This window comes from Morone saxatilis, unplaced genomic scaffold (genome assembly GCF_004916995.1).
Source record: "Morone saxatilis isolate NCDOM2014 unplaced genomic scaffold, NCSU_SB_2.0 Contig23, whole genome shotgun sequence".
In the NCBI taxonomy this organism is placed as follows: domain Eukaryota; kingdom Metazoa; phylum Chordata; class Actinopteri; family Moronidae; genus Morone; species Morone saxatilis.
In genome coordinates, this window is record NW_023339796.1 from 15,699,788 (window position 1) to 15,717,081 (window position 17,294).

Sequence of the window (17,294 nt, forward strand, 5' to 3'; positions counted from 1 at the left end):
TATAAAGGATTATTATTATTATTATTATTATTATTATTATTATTATTATTATTATTATGACTATATACAGTATAACTGAATTCAATTTTTTACAATTCATTAATTATCTTAACATTCAAACAAGACTGTCCTCTTTTTGACTCTGATACAAACTGCAAATACCTGTACAACAAATCAATCAATCAAGGAATAGAAAACAAATAGATAAAAAAAACAAAAGCTTATATAATTTTAGTTACAAGTGGATTTTTATTTACTTTTTGTTTAAAAAACAAACAAACAAACAAAAAATACATCAATGATTGAGCTGGCAAAAACCAATGTTCCAGGTTTCATTCAACCCTTCTTGAGGCTGCGTCCTGTCCAACGTACAGGTTAGATATTGAATTGCATACAGACACTGAAATGAGAGGTAAAAAATAAAGTGAAATGTTTGCACCGTTTGTCCAGTTGTCTGTTTATGTCACATTTTGGTAATTTGACCTCAAGTACTACTGCGATGAAGCCAGAGATAAAAGCTATTGCTCAGTCAGCAATTTGTTTTTTTCAAGCACCGACAGCAACTATAGGCTAGCAACATGTCAATGGAGACTGAAAATCAATAACTATAACAAGGTACAACACAGGCCTTGGTTTGCCTCTGAAAGGATCCAGCAACAAGTGTGGAAAAAACGAGAGCATTCAACAACATGAACGCACCAGATTTCCTGTAATTGATGAAATAAACAATACTTTTAAACATGGAAACTGTGCAGTCTTTATCATTTCCATATGTAGCAGTGTGCAGTGAGACCACTGGGATCAGAGAGGGTGTTGAGGGACGGCTTTTCTCTGCTCAACAGAAGTTTTAAAAGTCAAGTAAAAAAGGCTGTTTTGATAATAAACAATATAAGAGGTGCTTGGATACAATTTGAAAAGATCAATCTTTATGTATGCTGTATTAACTTTTTGAATGGATCATTTAAAGGGTACATTTACCGTCTCTTACCAACAACCGTCCTCAGTATTAGTTAGATTAGTTTAGCAAGTTCTGGATCTCTTTAATTCAGTTTTTAACAGTCCCAACACACTGTGGTACTCTGTACAGTGTTGTAGAAGCACAATATCAGTTCTCGAGCTCTTACATTAAAATACTATAAAAAAAAAAATCTTGATTTTCAAAACACGTTGCTTGGAGAACCAAAAATAATCTGACAGAAACTAATGAACAATGTAAACATTACCAATGACAAACTTTACAAAATGGAACACTTTTTATGAATGCCGTAAAATGACCAATGCTTCAGCACAAACGCTTACATGAAAGTATTTGTCCTGCAGCATTTGTCAGCTTTCATGTAAGCACAAATGTTTGCATGACAGCAACATACACATACAAAAAAAAAAACACAATTTATACTGTAAGAAAAATCAGCCAAGCAATATCAATATTCATATCAACAATCCATGTCAAAATTGCACATAAATGAAAGCAATAATTTGCAAATGCAAACTACAGCATGATCATACATGGGTCTGAGAGAAAAGCAACAAATGATATGCATATAAAGGATCTATATTATATACACACACACACATTTGGACATCCTTCACAACTACTGAGAACTCTAAACTGTACAATATATCTGCTATAAGAACAGAAAATGCAAAATACCATTTTGATATACAGTAATACTTTTTTTCTTTTACAATGTACAAGTTCAAACTGTCCACACAATAAAATGCAAAGCACAAGCCCTAAAAGGCCACAAAAGTGCATGTTATCAGATCAGTTGGAAGCCACTAGAAGAAAGGACTGGCATGAGAGTGGGAATGAAAAGCTGCCAGTATCGCACAGGTGCTTCTCCACACTCGCAACCGCAGTGTCTCGCAAGATTAATAGTTAGTGGAGGGAAATCTGGAGTAGATATTAATTATACATGCAGGCACACATGACTGTAGACACACAAGTACACACACACACACACACACACACACACACACTCTAACCCTAACCTTCATAGTTAGATTATCACTGTGAAAGTGACCAACAAGTAAGACACACACATACACACTCACACACACACGGGGTGATGATGAAACTCCATAAACATTCTCCCACTCCAACATTTCCCCACACCGTCACATTATATTCAAGTAGTGGCACTCCAATAGTACTAAGTCTTGGTACCTTTTGGACAATTACACTTCACATCTCAAAAAAGGACACATTAGTCTCATGTTTTCACACAAGATTTTAAAGTCCTCCTGAGCAGTGACTGTGTGCAGGCAGAAGCTGGCCTTGTATACTCGTCTTATTTGAGTTTGAACAAAGAGAAACTGCCAACACTGAAGGCCAACTTCAGCTGAAGCATGTCACCACCAGGCACCGAGCTGTAGAGGAATAAAAGGCTGAATGAGCAAGTCAGCATTTCAACACACTCTTTATCGAACACGTGCTGGTTTCTGAGGCATGTGTTCGAGTGGCAGGCCGTCACAAGCTCATCATTGTGTTTTCTTGTGTTTGGCCAGTTAGCTCACTGCTACGTATGAACTTCAGGCCACCGAGGGGGTGTTGACTGCAGTGTTCAGAGGGGAATACTTGGAGCCTCACTTTCTGTAGTGCAAAGACGGGTAGTTCAGGTAACCTCAAAACAGACTCATGTCTTTGTTTTTAAATGCCAACTTCCTTCTGACATTCTTCTTTCAATGAACATTCCTTAACTGCCAGTTATCTAATCGTACAGTAGTCTCACAGCACTAAAGCAAGGGCAGACGAATAGTGCCAAGTAGAGGTTCTTGGATTATTGAAATTTACCTACATTTCAGTTATCATCTTTCCTGTCAAATTCCGTTGCCTCCAAGCATTCCCCTTTCACAATATCCCTATCCGAGAGTGAAAAGGCAATTTTTCACTCTTTGCTTCAGAAGACGCAAACTAAAACCCTTTCCATTAAGGCCACTGAACTGTGCTTCATTTATTTTCCTTCAGAGGTACCTTTTGTTTAACAGGTGCCAAACTCGTTCTGTGTCTTTCCTGTCAGTGCCTCCTTTCTCGTCCTACCCATATTACCTCTTCTGTGATCTGTAGCACCCTCTATCAGTCTGATAAAGGGAAGTGGAGGTGATGATGCAGATATGGTAACAAAGGGCTTCATCTTCTGTCCATTTGTCCTCTTCTGGTCCACTAGTTTTTCTTCCTTTGGTCTTCATTTTGACATTTTGTCCTCACTTTTCCTCGCCAATCATCTGCTAACTGTCTCCCTCTTTAAACAGGAGGGAGACATACCTGGTGGGCTAACGGCCAAGCAGGTAGACCACCACTTCATAGGTGCACATCATGATGGCGGTGTTGGGGATCTGTCTGACGAGGTGGGTGGTGAGGCCGCGGTACAACGCCCGGTATCCCTCCTCCTTAGGTACAGTCAGCAGAGTTTGGAAGAAAGACCGATACTTGCTGCCTTCCTCTCGTAGCCGTGTGCGGATCACCTCTGCAATTTGAGAGTAGAGGGAGAAAACAATGTTAAATACACTACTGGACGCTAGTTATTCTTGTCAGACTTTGCCTATGCGTGTTGTGTAGTCTCCCTAAATGCAAACTTGCTATTTATTGATCCATATTTTGGTATAGCAGCTGTCCATCAACCTACCTAATCCTAACCTACTGTAAATAAGCTACTAGAGATATTGACTTTCTCTATGTCCCAGAATGTCTTCAGACAATCTTAAGAGAAGGTATCTGAACTGTTGCATTCAGCCGTGGGCTGCACGTAGGTGGAGAATGATTGTAATATTTATAGCACAAGTGGATCATGATATTTTTCAAGAAAACCTGCATCACTCTCTCTCTCAGTTTCCTCCCCGTAAAGCTAGACACTTTAGAGACAAACTTAACAAACGAGATGTGTTAACTGATCAAAAGAGACATTAAAATGGTGTTGTTTTCTCCTCAAACTCTAAGCAACCCACAACCTCCAGCATACAGCCCCCCTCTCCCAATCTGCCCCTCACAACAAACCGGGTTAGAAATGAGCTGAGGAGAATAAAGGCAAGGAAGCCAACGGGTCCTGATGGCATTAGCTCAAAGCTTCTGAAATGCTGTGCAGAGCAGCTGTGCGGAGTAGTGGAGCACATTTTTAACCTGAGCCTGAAGCTAGGCAGAGTGCCGCACTGGGTGACATTTTCCTCCATTATGACGAACAAGGGCACTGTTTGAGCAGATCCTGCATGCATCATCCTGCTGCCATGAAATCTCACTGGAGCACTTGGAGGAGATTAAGAGAGTCCCCAACAAATGTGTTACTTACTCCTGTATGTGTAACATTTATTAAAAACTACAGTGCCCAGCCAATTTGGGAAATATATTAGCATAAAAAATGAAAGTTTATATTTGTGTCCTGCTTTTAAAGATTTACATCTTCAGTAGGAAATAGTGGGCTGAGTGCCACAGACAGGCTGTCAGAAAGTATTGAGAGATGGATTAACACATTGTTGGGTTTGATGTTTTTGTGGGACTTGTTGACAATAAGAAAAACATATTATTCTTATCCTTTGGAAAAAAACAAAACTACAAAGAGTAAGACAGAAGGTTACCATGAGGGTAGGCAATGGAGGTGGCACAGGTCTTGGAGGTGGCTGCTGCGAGCATCATGCCCACAAAGTCTGAGGCATCTTTCACAGACTCCTCCTCTTCGTCCATGCTGGCGTGGGCCTTAGACTCCAGCAGTTTACGTTTGATGCTCTCATAGATGACAAAATGGATAACGGTCTCAGAGATGCCAGCGTATGAGGCTGACATGCCCCTGTAGAAACCTCGCGCGCCGTCCATCTGGTACACCCGCCGCACGCACTCAAATGCATTCATTCGCCGCTCACCCCGGGTTCTGAAATCAAATTGTATTTTAATCTAAGTAACAATATAATTTTATTCTCATTAATATTGTAGAAAAAGTCATACAACGCATTCCACTTGTACACTTTAAGGTTTGAGATTTCATACCTGGTTTCCAACTGCAGACGGGTCTTGATCAGCCAGATGGGATTGGTGGCTGTGATGGCGGTGAACCCTGGGAAATTTAGAGGAGGTCAGAGGTTCAGACAGTTGCAGAGATATTTTTTAAGAACACAATCAAATTAACTATATTAAAAAGGTCCAGTGTGTAGGATTTAGAGGCATCTAATGGTGTAGTTGCAGATCACAACTTTACCAAAAACTACACTGGCTGCAAAACGGGCAAAAATGCGATTGCCCCAATCTAAAACCCGTATTTGCGCAGTACCTTCTGGGCTACTGTAGAAACATGGAGGTTCAACATGGCGGACTCCATGTAAGGCGCGTAGATATAAACGGCTCATTCTAGGGTAACAAAAACCCAATGATTCCGATTATACACTAATGAAAACATACCTATGAATATTATATTATATTCCATTTCTGCCAATAGATCCTCCTAAATGTTACACACTGGACCTTTAAGCATTCTATACTGTACAAGAACAGTGAGAAAGCACTTCACTAAACAGGATCAGAGAATTATTGTATAGATGATTTGAATCCACATCTGTATTAATTCAATCATTTTTTGTTTTTTGGGGGGGAAAACCATTAATTGCTTTACAGACAAGGCATGCTTTTCCATATTCACATATCGATCCTCTTCATGTGAAATGCTACACAGGTATACATAAACAGCAGCTCTCTTCCTAAAGTAAAGTAGTATCTCAACTAACAGTGCAAGAAGGTAGCAGCTTTGAGTTCTTTTTATCATCTACCATCTTTTTGAAAAAAATCTAACATTAAACAGTGGGAAATGAGGCCAAGCAAAAAATAAATTTTAGGCCTTTTAGTGTGACAGATTATTATTATACTGCCATCTGATTTATTTATTTGAAATGCTAATGAGAGCTTGTGTTTCTAATAAAAAATCATTTGCTATAAAACCTAAGTTAATCTTAAATAGCTTACAGAGACAGTCTGTTTTTTTTTTAAATATAACTCTCAATATGCTTTTTAATTAACATACAAGTATTGGCCTTTTTACAAGCAAATCTGTCATTACACAACTTCAAGTCACAAGCCAGTAGGTTTGATTATTAGTTTTCATATTGCTCTAAATTTTCCCTCATTGTTGATTCAGCAATATGAATGTGCCCCGTTTATTAGTCAATTATTGAACATCTTTATCTTTATTCTGTGACATTTAACCAACCAGTGGTTAACTGGTTAGACACTAGAGACAGGCTGTGGGCCGGATACTGGCCCAACTAGCACAACTACAGTACAACAGCACAGAGAAACAAAATGGTGTCTGGAGGAGATTCTTCAATTATTCAGCAGGACTGAAGTGGAAAGTCTCCGACAAGAAATTTAATGCAGTCTTTTCTTCGCAATAATGGTGGGAAACCTGTTCTATATGTTCACCTGCCTCCACAGCCGATCTTAATGTTAGCTTAGTTTGAAACTGGGGTCAGTCAATAATGGGGTCTCTGAAAATGCATCAAAAATGCATTTGTGTAGACAGAATATATGTCAAGCGAGTGAGTGTGTGCATGCGCCTGTTTTGAGTTATTGACTGGGGGATAATTTGAACAGACATTGAGTTTTTTATTCAGTGGGAAAACTAGGCAATTTACAGTAATGTAAAGTTTTATATGTAGGGTGTAAAGCTAATTAATGAGCACTTAGTATCATTATGAAATGACACAAGGTCTCTCTAAGAGTTCCTAATACAAATGACATAAAGGAATAAAACACAACCATTTGCAGAATAGATGAGGGCAAGTCTATAAAGAGACCTGAGTCACATCTAGTGTATCAATGCAACACAGCCCTACATTAAGGCAGCAGCGTGAAGAAGAGAAGATGACACAGGTCTGCTGAAGAGAAGAAGAGAAGAACAAAAAAGAGGAAGAAGAAAAAAGAGGGAGGTAGAAGGAAGTAGCGTCTATGGCGTGTACTCACGAGGGAGGGGCAAAGCTCCTCCAGCTCCTCCCCGCTGCAGCTAGTAGCCTGCAGATATGGGGGGCTCAGATGGCGGGGGTCTCCCACCCAATCACGCAGGGGTGAAAGCTTTACAGTAAAGCCCTAAAATAGACACAGGCTTTTCTGTACCACAGTCACACACAAGCAGCAGTCACAACCACCCCCAACCCCACCAACCAACCACCCACCCCAACCCACTGGTATTGTACAGGTAATTGGAGAAGAGATGGGAGGTGAAGGAAAGACCTCCCCCCATCTTTCCCCAAACTCTAATCCCAACTCTTAAGCCTCATCCACTTTGATTTATATGTTGAATGAAATTGTTTTACATTTCTTTTACTTTCATTTCATTACAATGTATCTCTCCCTTTAATCCTTTTAACTGGAGTAAAGAAAAGGTTGACTAAATAGAAACCAACCCAATCCAAAACTCCAGCTCTATCTCACCAGAGTGAGGTACAGTACAAACAGGAAAAGGCAGGAAAATAAAACTGAAGATGTATTCTTCATTATCATTGTGCCATTGTCAGTTTATAATCTACATATTATAGAAATAACGGCATTAAATGCTTAATGAATTAAGGTAGAAAATAAAGTGAGGCAGGTGGAAATGCTAACCTTGTCGTTGTGTATAAAAGACTCTAAGCTGTGGACAATGGTGATGAAAGAAGTGAGGAGACTTTATGAACATGTGATGACATAAGGATTAAGTGACTGATTACAGCGAAGTGAATAAATGAGGTGGAACAATGAATACAACTCAACCGGCCCCAAATACTCACTGGACCAAACCTTATTCTGGAAAAACTGGGATAAATTTAAAACGTCCTTGCACGTGGAGAAAAATGCATCTCCAGAGAGCCAGCCTGTTTCTAGAAAACAGATTTTAAAAAATCCTAAATGAGTTATTAGACAAGTTCTCTTTAATGTCACACAAAAGGACACTGGAGATGGCAACAGTTTTCTACAGTTACTCATTGTTTGTTGTTGTCATTACTCACATGCTTAGCCCATAAAGACTATCTAGTTCTTGAACTAGTCCTTGAAGTGAACCACTGAAGAGACGCATCTGCATATGGGCATGCTGCTGCATGTCATGCATTATGATCCTTCTATAGACACATAATCCTTGTGAAATTTCTCCAGAGGAGTTTGACCTACTTTCAGAGAAGGCAAACATGCTTTAGATTAACTGCTGGAGGGAGTGGAACTCGCCGTACAAGGAAGCCCACAATTCACAGCAGGGAGGCCATGAGAGGCAGTGACTCCACAAAGTTACTTTACAAACTGGAAGCAATTATCCAGACATTCAGCCTAGCTGTACAGTCACTAAGGCTTTCTGTAACTCTGCTACTTCTCAGTGCTGACACATGTGGAATATGTGCATATGAAAGAAAGAAACAATAAGTTTATCTGTACAGTAACGGTGTGCTGTAGAGTACAACTACACAGATATTTGCCTGTATTTCATTCAAGGTACTTCATATAAATGAATCCTACCAAGCTGTTGAACTACCCTATTCTTCGGGCGTATTCACCAAAAATTCACTGACTTTTCTTGTGCAAAAGTTGGCCCGGTTCCATCAGTTACATGTCTGTGCCTTTACTGCATCTTGTCCACAGTCAAGTATTAATTTGTGTGATTTAAACTGGCTATTGGGGTTAAACTGTCAAGGCAAACTCTATTCAGGAAATCCAACTAATTCAAAAAGAAGAAGTCATGTTGAAATAGTGGCAGCCTTTTGGATGGACTGATACTGATTCTCCTAGAAAAGAAATGACTGAGGCACTAATGGTGTTGATGGATGATGACAAAAGACTAAATGGAGCACATCCATTACAACCTTTCGTAGCAGTGACAAGGTTAGCATTTCTTTTATGCTGACAACATAAAATCCACAGTCGTATGTCATTACTTTACCTTTGCTATGTTGATGGAACAAGACAACAGGCTAAGGGGAAGGGGTGTGTGTCAAGACTAAGCAATAAAAAAACCTTATATTAAGAACCTAAAACTACAAACCAGAAGCAAATACACTGCCATAAGCAATGGTAATATCATTACAAATGAATAACCATTATGAACTTTCTAATATTCATAAAAATCACCATGGTTTTCATCATACCAGTGTAAAGAAATGGGGTGCTACCTGACGTGTCCGCCCGAGTGCCAGGGGCCCCGGTTGACCTTTCGGGGCCGTGCTCTCTCCTCTATACACACAGAGCAAAGAAGGGGGCCCACACCACACTGTTTAAGTAACAACTGGGATGTTAAACCATTTACAGAGTCCTCTGAAGAGGCCTCAAAATTAAAGAGGAAAAAGAGGAAAAATAATGGAGAGGTGGGAAAAAAAATGAAGGACAAGAGGGACAAAGGGGCTAGGAGAGGAGGAAAGCACAACCTAAACTTTGAGGACCATGTGGTATGTGGATATACAGCACAATCAACCACAGCCTAAAATTGCCTGGGTGCTGTGTATCATGTGGGTTTTAATGCATTAAAGTCTGTCACTGCTGATACAAGGATTTGTCTCATCAGCTGTATGTGGGCTGGCAAGGCCACCATGAAGAGACAAGATACTGTATTATCTTGGTAGATGGGTGCTGGTGAGAGTAAGTAGCAAAGATGTGACTGGCATGGTTTCAAGGTGGAGATTCACTTTTTATTTGAATAATTTGATTGTAGATTGTACAAAGTACAGTGTTTATATATGGATAAATATATCTTACATGGATTTCTTTCACAATAAACAAAATGTTTTTACCACAATCAAGGTCTGTTTGATCCTGAGAGTCTCAAATTGTGCTTTCTGATAAACCCCCAATCGTATATATTTAATATTTCTATACATGAAACAGCTACGTAATGACTACTTATGACAGAAATTATTATTTAGCTTTAGCATGCTTTAGGTATTCACAAGCTTTTAAATTTGCGAAGATCCCACCATCCCACACATGTATATGGAAGGGGAGGGGGGGTTAAGAGGTAAAAATAAAAATGATGTGAAACTCTGGGATACTGAGATGAGAAGATAAAGAAAAATGAAATCTGTCTGATGAAGACAAACTGAATAATGTTTGTATATAAAACCTAATCAGTGATTTACACTGCCCAGACAGACAGACAGACAGATAAAAAGACCAGACAGACAGACAGACAGACAGACAGACAGACAGACAGCAGACAAGGCAGACAGACAGACAGGCAGACAGGCAGATATAACACTCAGCAACCGACAGTGACAAACAGACAGAAAAGAGGGGGAGAAGGAGCCACCATTACCTGCCATCCCAGCCGACACCATGTGCACCTGGGTAGAGTCTGGCTCCAGTATCCCATTCAGCTTCTCCTTGGCTGTCGAATAGGCCGCAAAGTAGATCGCTCTGTGGCAAATACAACAGAGGTTAGTAAGGAATTAAACACGCTGGTTAAATTGACTTAGGATTAACTACAACTAACTAGTAGGGAAACAGCTGGAGAAAACAATTAGCTTCTTTAGTTTGACTACATGTATCATTGATTAAATTGGTAAATTTGCGACTGAAAAATGAATGAAGGGCATTCATGAATTCAACTATACAATAAAAAAACATTAACTGGAATCATTAGTTAATTAAACTAAAAATACAAACAAATTATATAATTGCATGATTTATATAAAAGTAATAGCATTAAGTTAACTGTATTAAATAGGAAAATGCTATTTCAATTGCCTTAAATAAAACACTGCCTAAACTGTACATGAGTGGATGCAGGGATAAGCTAATATGTAGTCCAAAAGCAAGCCAGGGAAAGAGTTATCTGTGCCCGTGTGTGTGCATGCATGTGTGCATGCGTGTGTCCGAGCATCTCAATTGCATAGCGCACTTTAGTAGCAGATTGATCTCCAATGACTTTAGCTTCCCCTCTCTAAATAAAATCACAGGATTTAGTCAACATTTCTGCTGAGTGGAATTAAACCCAGTGACCCCCCCCCTCCCAGCCCTCATTCTGAATTGAGAGCATGCATGCACAATATAATCATGCTGCAGTGCAGATGAGAGAGGAATTATGTGTATGTGCCTCTCTCATACGTATATAACGAGTGATGCTGCCAGTGTAAGCTGATCTGTATGCACATGTGTTATGTGTGCTGCAAATGAACGCCAGCAGCATGCTCGGTAGACCGTGCTCTCATTAGCATCAGAAGCTTTTTTTAGGTTTCCATCGTCAGAGTGCTGTTTCTTAATTATAACAGGAGAGAATAACTCAGTAGCCCAGCAACCCAGATCTCCCTGCGTAGTTAAATAAGGTAATAAATCTGTTATTTCATTCAATTATGTTGCATTGGAAGCTTATACGTTATCAAAATTTGACTGAAATTAAATGGATTGGAAACGTTGCATCTTACATTGCCAAAAATGCTTAAAACTGGAATATTCCACTGACTGTATCTACAATAACTCTGCTGACATTGATTATCAATAACCTGCAGTACTTCGGCCATGATTTTAAAATGACTCTTGACAAACCAATTGAAAAACTTTAATGAAGGAGTTTTTGCAAATAACTCTAAGTCTTTTCATTTATTGACATTTCATTTGTACTCAAATCAATACGTATAGCGCACCAGCAGCATTAAAAAAAAACAAGGCTGCTATGCTGCTAGCCAACAATACGAAAATGTCCACATCTAATGCCCATCAAAATTTATTTTCAATTCTAGATCCTCAAGTTTCCACAGATACCAAGTAAAGCATTGTGAATTAAAATAACAATGAATAAAATGATAAAAAGGTGTCCTGAATCTTTCATTTGATGTGGCAGTGGACCCATACAAAAAGAAAAGGAATTTTAATATTTCAATATATAGGGAATATTGGAAAACATGACTCTAAAACTGCACATAAGACAGCAGAAATGTTCACTTCTTATGTAACAGCATCTTCCTTTAACACAGCTCGCTATAGGTGTCGTGACCAGGACCCAAGCTGCTACTTCCACAGCTGGACAACTTGCCCATGGGACAGACACACACACACACACACCCCCCCATGGGCATTTTCGCTCCTCAGAAAGTCTGAGCCAGACAGAGTGAGACAGCATAGACAGTGAAGGACCCAGGAGACATAACAATTCTGAATTGATATAGGCAAAGAATGACAAACATGGCAGGGGACAGAGACAGGAGGATAAGAGCGTGGAGAAGATGACTCAGATAGAGAGACAGAGACCACAACGAACCAGCGGAAAGAGGATGACAATAGCCATGTGATGCAGCAGTAGCTAGGGAAAACTAGACATGTCAGAGAGGAGGATTAGAGCCAAACACAACTCTCTCAATATAGGAAGTCCATTGTAATAATACACGACACCAGTCACATGGTGACAGTGTCACAGCTGCCCAGTGCCAGCTGTTGCTGCTGTTTCATTCAGACTTTGATTGACTGAGCTCAGGCTGTTACGCAACCCTAACCAGCTAAGCTAAGAAATAGGGAACCTACTCATTTCCGGCAGGTTTTGAAGTACAGATTTCCACTGCATTTCCGTGAGTTTAACTCCATTTATTTCTGTATTTGTGGCCTGTTATTACTGCTGCCAACATGAACTCTAAATGGGCCAAAAGCTCTAGCAGAAGCAAATACATTCCTTAATAAAAATGTGTGCCCTGGTTTGATTGAAGGCAGAAATGCCTTTATTCTCTAGTAAAAGTAGTTCATTCTGAAGGTTTGGTAGGTGATTCTACTCTATCGTGTTGGTTATCAGATATTCAAGTATAGGTTATTTTACTTTGTCTTTCTTTTGGCTTCAACCTGTATATTTCCAAGGTATAAGGCTTGACAAAGGTTAAGCTAGGAAGGAGAAGACATGCAACACACCCAGAATACTCTAGATAATACTGTACATACCTGGAAGGTGCCACACCCACAAGGTTGGGTCCAAGTCCTCTGAAGAGTGAACGAGGTCCCTCTCTCTCTAGAATTAACCTGCAGAGAGAGATTGAGTTTTCAGTTCACGTTCGCTTGGTTATTCCACAATACAGTGCAAGCATACAGTAATATTCTTTATATACTATCTATAGGATTGTTTCTTCCTCTTTCACTGTGCATGCAGGTGTTATCAGAACTGTTATTTCATAAACTTTAAACCATAATGTTAAAAAGAATACTGCATTGCTTTTATTTTTAAAGGAATATTTTGACATTTTGGTTATTTACTTTCTTGCTGAGAGTTACGTGAAAAGATCAATACCACAAATGCCTGTATGCTGAATATGAAGCTAACACCAGTAGCTGATCAGCTTATCTTAGCACAATGCCAGGAGCTAGCTTCATGTTTACTGCACAGGCACCATAGTAAACAAAAGAAATCTACCAAATTGCAGTGGTCAAACCATAGAGACTGAATTTCATTTGGCACAAGATTTCTGTAGCTCAATTTATATCTAAATCCAAAAGCAGATGGAGCAGTAAACTAGACCTTTAGGCCATCTGCCAGGATCTGACACTCAAAATAGCCTGGCATTATACACAGGGTCACTATCAACATACTGGAAGACCCAAAATAAAAAATGACAGGTGCCCTTGCTCTGGTGGTGGTTATAGTGGCGTTATCATGACGGCTCAGGTGTGCTCGTTTCCGGAGTTCAAGGATCTAACCCAGTAACCTCATTCAGAATGAGCAGGGCTTATAGTTCACCTTCATTAATTCTGTGTCACGTTTTCACATAAACTGTGATGCAAAGCACATTTAAAGCAAAGCATCAGGTCATCCTGGGAAAAAATAAGAGACCCAAAAGACAAGGGTCCCTTGGGCCAAATAATAAACTTGTCCTTTGGGGTAGATTAAATTCTTATGATGGTAGCTCAACTTGAGCAGTCCCACATAATTAAAACTAAAACAGAGACCCTATCTTTCTTGGGGCAGCTATGTAAGCAGCTGCATATTTATTCAGCTTGTGGGTTTGAAGGCTGTGCCATTTTGTCAACTTCTGCTCACAGCGAAATACTTGATTTACAGTACACGTCATCTCCTCAAAGATACAGAGTTGCCCAAACTTACAAAAGACACAGAGCTTGGACTGATAGTGTAAATCATTAGTTAACATACTCTGCTCTAAAATGGAACAGTCCCCGCACCTCAGTGCATGTTGACCCACTTTGACTCGTGTGGGTTTTTTCCTTTCCCTGCCATAACGCTCTTCCCTCTTCTGCCCTGCTCTACTCTGTATCATGTAATAGTGGTATACAGTTTCTGCCAGTGGCTGTTTATCTCAAGGACAGGACAAGAAGTTGGTTTATGTCGGCACAAGACCAATGTTGAGCCCAAAACAATGCCCTGATTAAGTTAAATCCAAAGAGGGCGTTATTTATGTTATGAAACAAAATCCCGAAGACAGCACTGTTAACAAAGTCTTTAAGGCTGGTTAACCACTTTGTATTCTATTGTCTATTCTAACTGTGCAAGTGCACCCTTTTTTCTGAGATATGAAGTAAAACATAAGAGGTTTGCCCCAAGAATCCTTAATTTGCAACATAATTAGTGCACACATTTGGCTGTGGAAAATTCCACACATAGCAACTTTATTATGCAATATGTTTAACACTGTGTGACAGGCTTTGTGATGATTGTTGAAATAGGTAACCTGAGTGCAGGAGCAGAGCACTGCAGCCATGTTGAATATTTACTTCAACATGGCTAACACTGTTAATCCCTGAGTGACATTAATTATGAGCACCCAGCCAGATTGGCCTTCAGTAGGTTTCAAATAAACATCTAACCAATGTTGGATTCCCCTACGCTCTCACTTCTCATCTGGTAACTTTCCACTGTCTAATGAGAAGAGGAATGGCTTATCGTGTGGCAAAAAAGGAATAATGTGTTGTGTATTTTTTTACACTGGTTTCCCAGAAAGTGTCTAGAGAAAGTACCAAAAACAGCCACAGGTTATAGATTCTGTAGCTTGCTAAACACAAAACAAGTAGTTCTGTTAAAACAAAATTCAACAGAAATGAAAAAAAACTTGTTTAGAAACCTGATCCCTGCGGCAACTTGACCATTTCTGCAAACAGTTTCCAGTTTGTGGCAGCATATTGGCCACATATTGGCCACATACACCAAATGGGTTGGCCAATAGGATAAATACACATTGTGTGGCAATAAGGTGAATCCGTCATTGTAGTGGGTACTAATCTGTGAGCTTACACTACAGTTTGAGAAACAATCGCTACTATAGTATTAATTTCATTTCACACAGCTAAAGTAAGTTCAGATATATCATGAAGCTAACACTATAGCTGTATCGCAATAGTATAAAATCCCACATGATATTCATAAAACAATGTTGACTGACAGTTTAATAAATATATTGTTTAATAAGGTTTGCTCAGAATCTGGCTGCTATAAGTATCCTACCCTGTACTTAATCAACACTAACCTTGCTGTTGTTCCTTTTTGAAATTATCTTCAATAAAGTAAAGTTAAATTACAATTAACATTCAGCGTCATTCTCCTTACTTGAGACAGTGCAGAGGCCCAGGTGGAGCGACACGGGCCACACTGGCTCCATTGACGGTGCTGAGCTGGACTTCAGAGATGTAGAGAGTGATGGAAGAGGACTGCAGCCTTGTCTTCACAACCTCCAGAGGACAAGTCAAAATAGCGCCCACTGTGCCACCACATCTAGAAGTAGGGAGGGGTTGAGGGTGAAAGAGTGTAGAAGTAAAGGGGGTGGTGGAAGAAAGGGACAGAAAGGGTAAATATGTGGAGAGAAAACACATTTAATGCCCATTGGTCAAAAGAGAGAATCGATATCCTATCCAGCATTTGTATTGTGTTTTGGTTTTCTATGTTCTTTTTTATTCACTGAATTTATCACGTAAAGCGTCTTTGAGTGTCTTAAAAAACATTCTATAAATACAATAGAAAACATATTAGTATTATGTCAATTTTCTTTTTTAAACCATCCTCTAATACTGACCTCCCCTATCACTGGTAACACAATCTATTATTCCTTTTAGCTCTAAAATGATCTGGGAGCAGGCCTTCATCCACCATGACCTGGCATTGTGATATGCACGATTCAGCAATGTGTAAGCTCCCGGCAAAGAGTTCATGACTGGTTTCATCACACAGTTCAGTGGAAAGTGACGGCGCTTCAGTGCAACTGTAACCATTTTGCTGACTTTCGCCATCTGAGAAGGCGAGTATGAGGTGTCATGAAAATTGAGACTGTTGTTCAGCTGGCTCTCTGAACTCCCACACGGTGAATAAAAACATGACTGCTTACAAATGAACCTAAGAAACTTGTGATCATGTTGCTTAGACTTTGACCTCCGCCCCCGACTGAAGCCATCAGCATGTGAACAAAGTAAAGCCAATCTACTTGAAATCAGTTTCACCCTCATTACTGAAAACATAACCTCAGATAAATGTCAGTGTATTTATCTGTTTCATTGATATGGAATAAAATAGTACTTTATTTCTATAAGCCAGACGCCATCTCAAACCAATGTTCTGTCCCCGTGCCACACATGCACGCTTGTTGATCCTCTCTACTTTACTCCACAATGGGACTTGTATAGACAGAGCTTCACAATCAGACACCACAAAGCTGGAAAGTGCTTGTTGACTATTGCAGTGACAAACCATATGAATGCCTTATAGGTTGGGCGAACACTAGTTGTAGCCCTACAGTTCCTGGCTGTTGGCAGTAAATTCCTCTAGCTGCTGTCTCTTTAGAGTAGCTCCAGCTATATTTACTTTTCAAAAGACCGACCCACATTCATGCTCACAAGCAGCGGTGACCCTTGGCCTACTTTCAGGGCTAAGCTGTCTGCTGCCTGTGTGTGTCTCACTGTGGCTGTGAGAGGAAGCACTGTGCAGAGGCCTCCAGCTCAGGTTTTGGGGAAAACAAATCTGATTTTGCTTATTCAAGATAACAATGTCTCTTTGTGTTGTTCTCACATTTTAAATCCCTGACAAGAGAGATAACAGAAGAACTGTGGTGTGACGAGATTAACACATTTAAATGTCAATGGTCTGGTGCAGAGATAAAAGTAAAGGACACACACACACAGAAACGGAAGACAATGGATTGAAAGACAAGACAGACATACTTTGTTATTAAGTGTCAATTTTACATTGTCTTTGAGGAACAAGTTGTTGAGCCCGTCTACAGGCTTGTGAATAAGAATCGTTCCTCACCTACTGTATGGGCACCCAGTTAGCACTTACTTATACTTGTGCTGTGTTTCTAACCCTAGAAGTTCCTTTACAGCTTCAGTTACAGTGTGGGCAGTTAGGCAATACAGCAGATGATTACGTTTTAGGAAATCAATTTAATCAGAC

The 17,294-nt window shown here is 39.7% G+C and overlaps 1 protein-coding gene across 1 annotated transcript in view; it reads right to left on the reverse strand.

Moving 5' to 3' along the window:
- Positions 1-229: 229 nt before the first annotated feature.
- Positions 230-17,294, reverse strand: part of LOC118334403 (solute carrier family 25 member 36-A) — an 18,167-nt gene continuing 1,102 nt past the window's right edge. Inside the window, exons 2-7 of the mRNA XM_035670305.1 lie at positions 15,462-15,626; positions 12,854-12,931; positions 10,248-10,348; positions 4,979-5,045; positions 4,573-4,862; positions 230-3,470 (exon numbers count right to left, since the gene is read on the reverse strand). Of these exons, the coding sequence (XP_035526198.1) occupies positions 3,277-3,470; positions 4,573-4,862; positions 4,979-5,045; positions 10,248-10,348; positions 12,854-12,931; positions 15,462-15,626 (895 nt within the window). The 3' untranslated portion in view covers positions 230-3,276. The remainder of the gene's footprint in view (positions 3,471-4,572; positions 4,863-4,978; positions 5,046-10,247; positions 10,349-12,853; positions 12,932-15,461; positions 15,627-17,294) is intronic.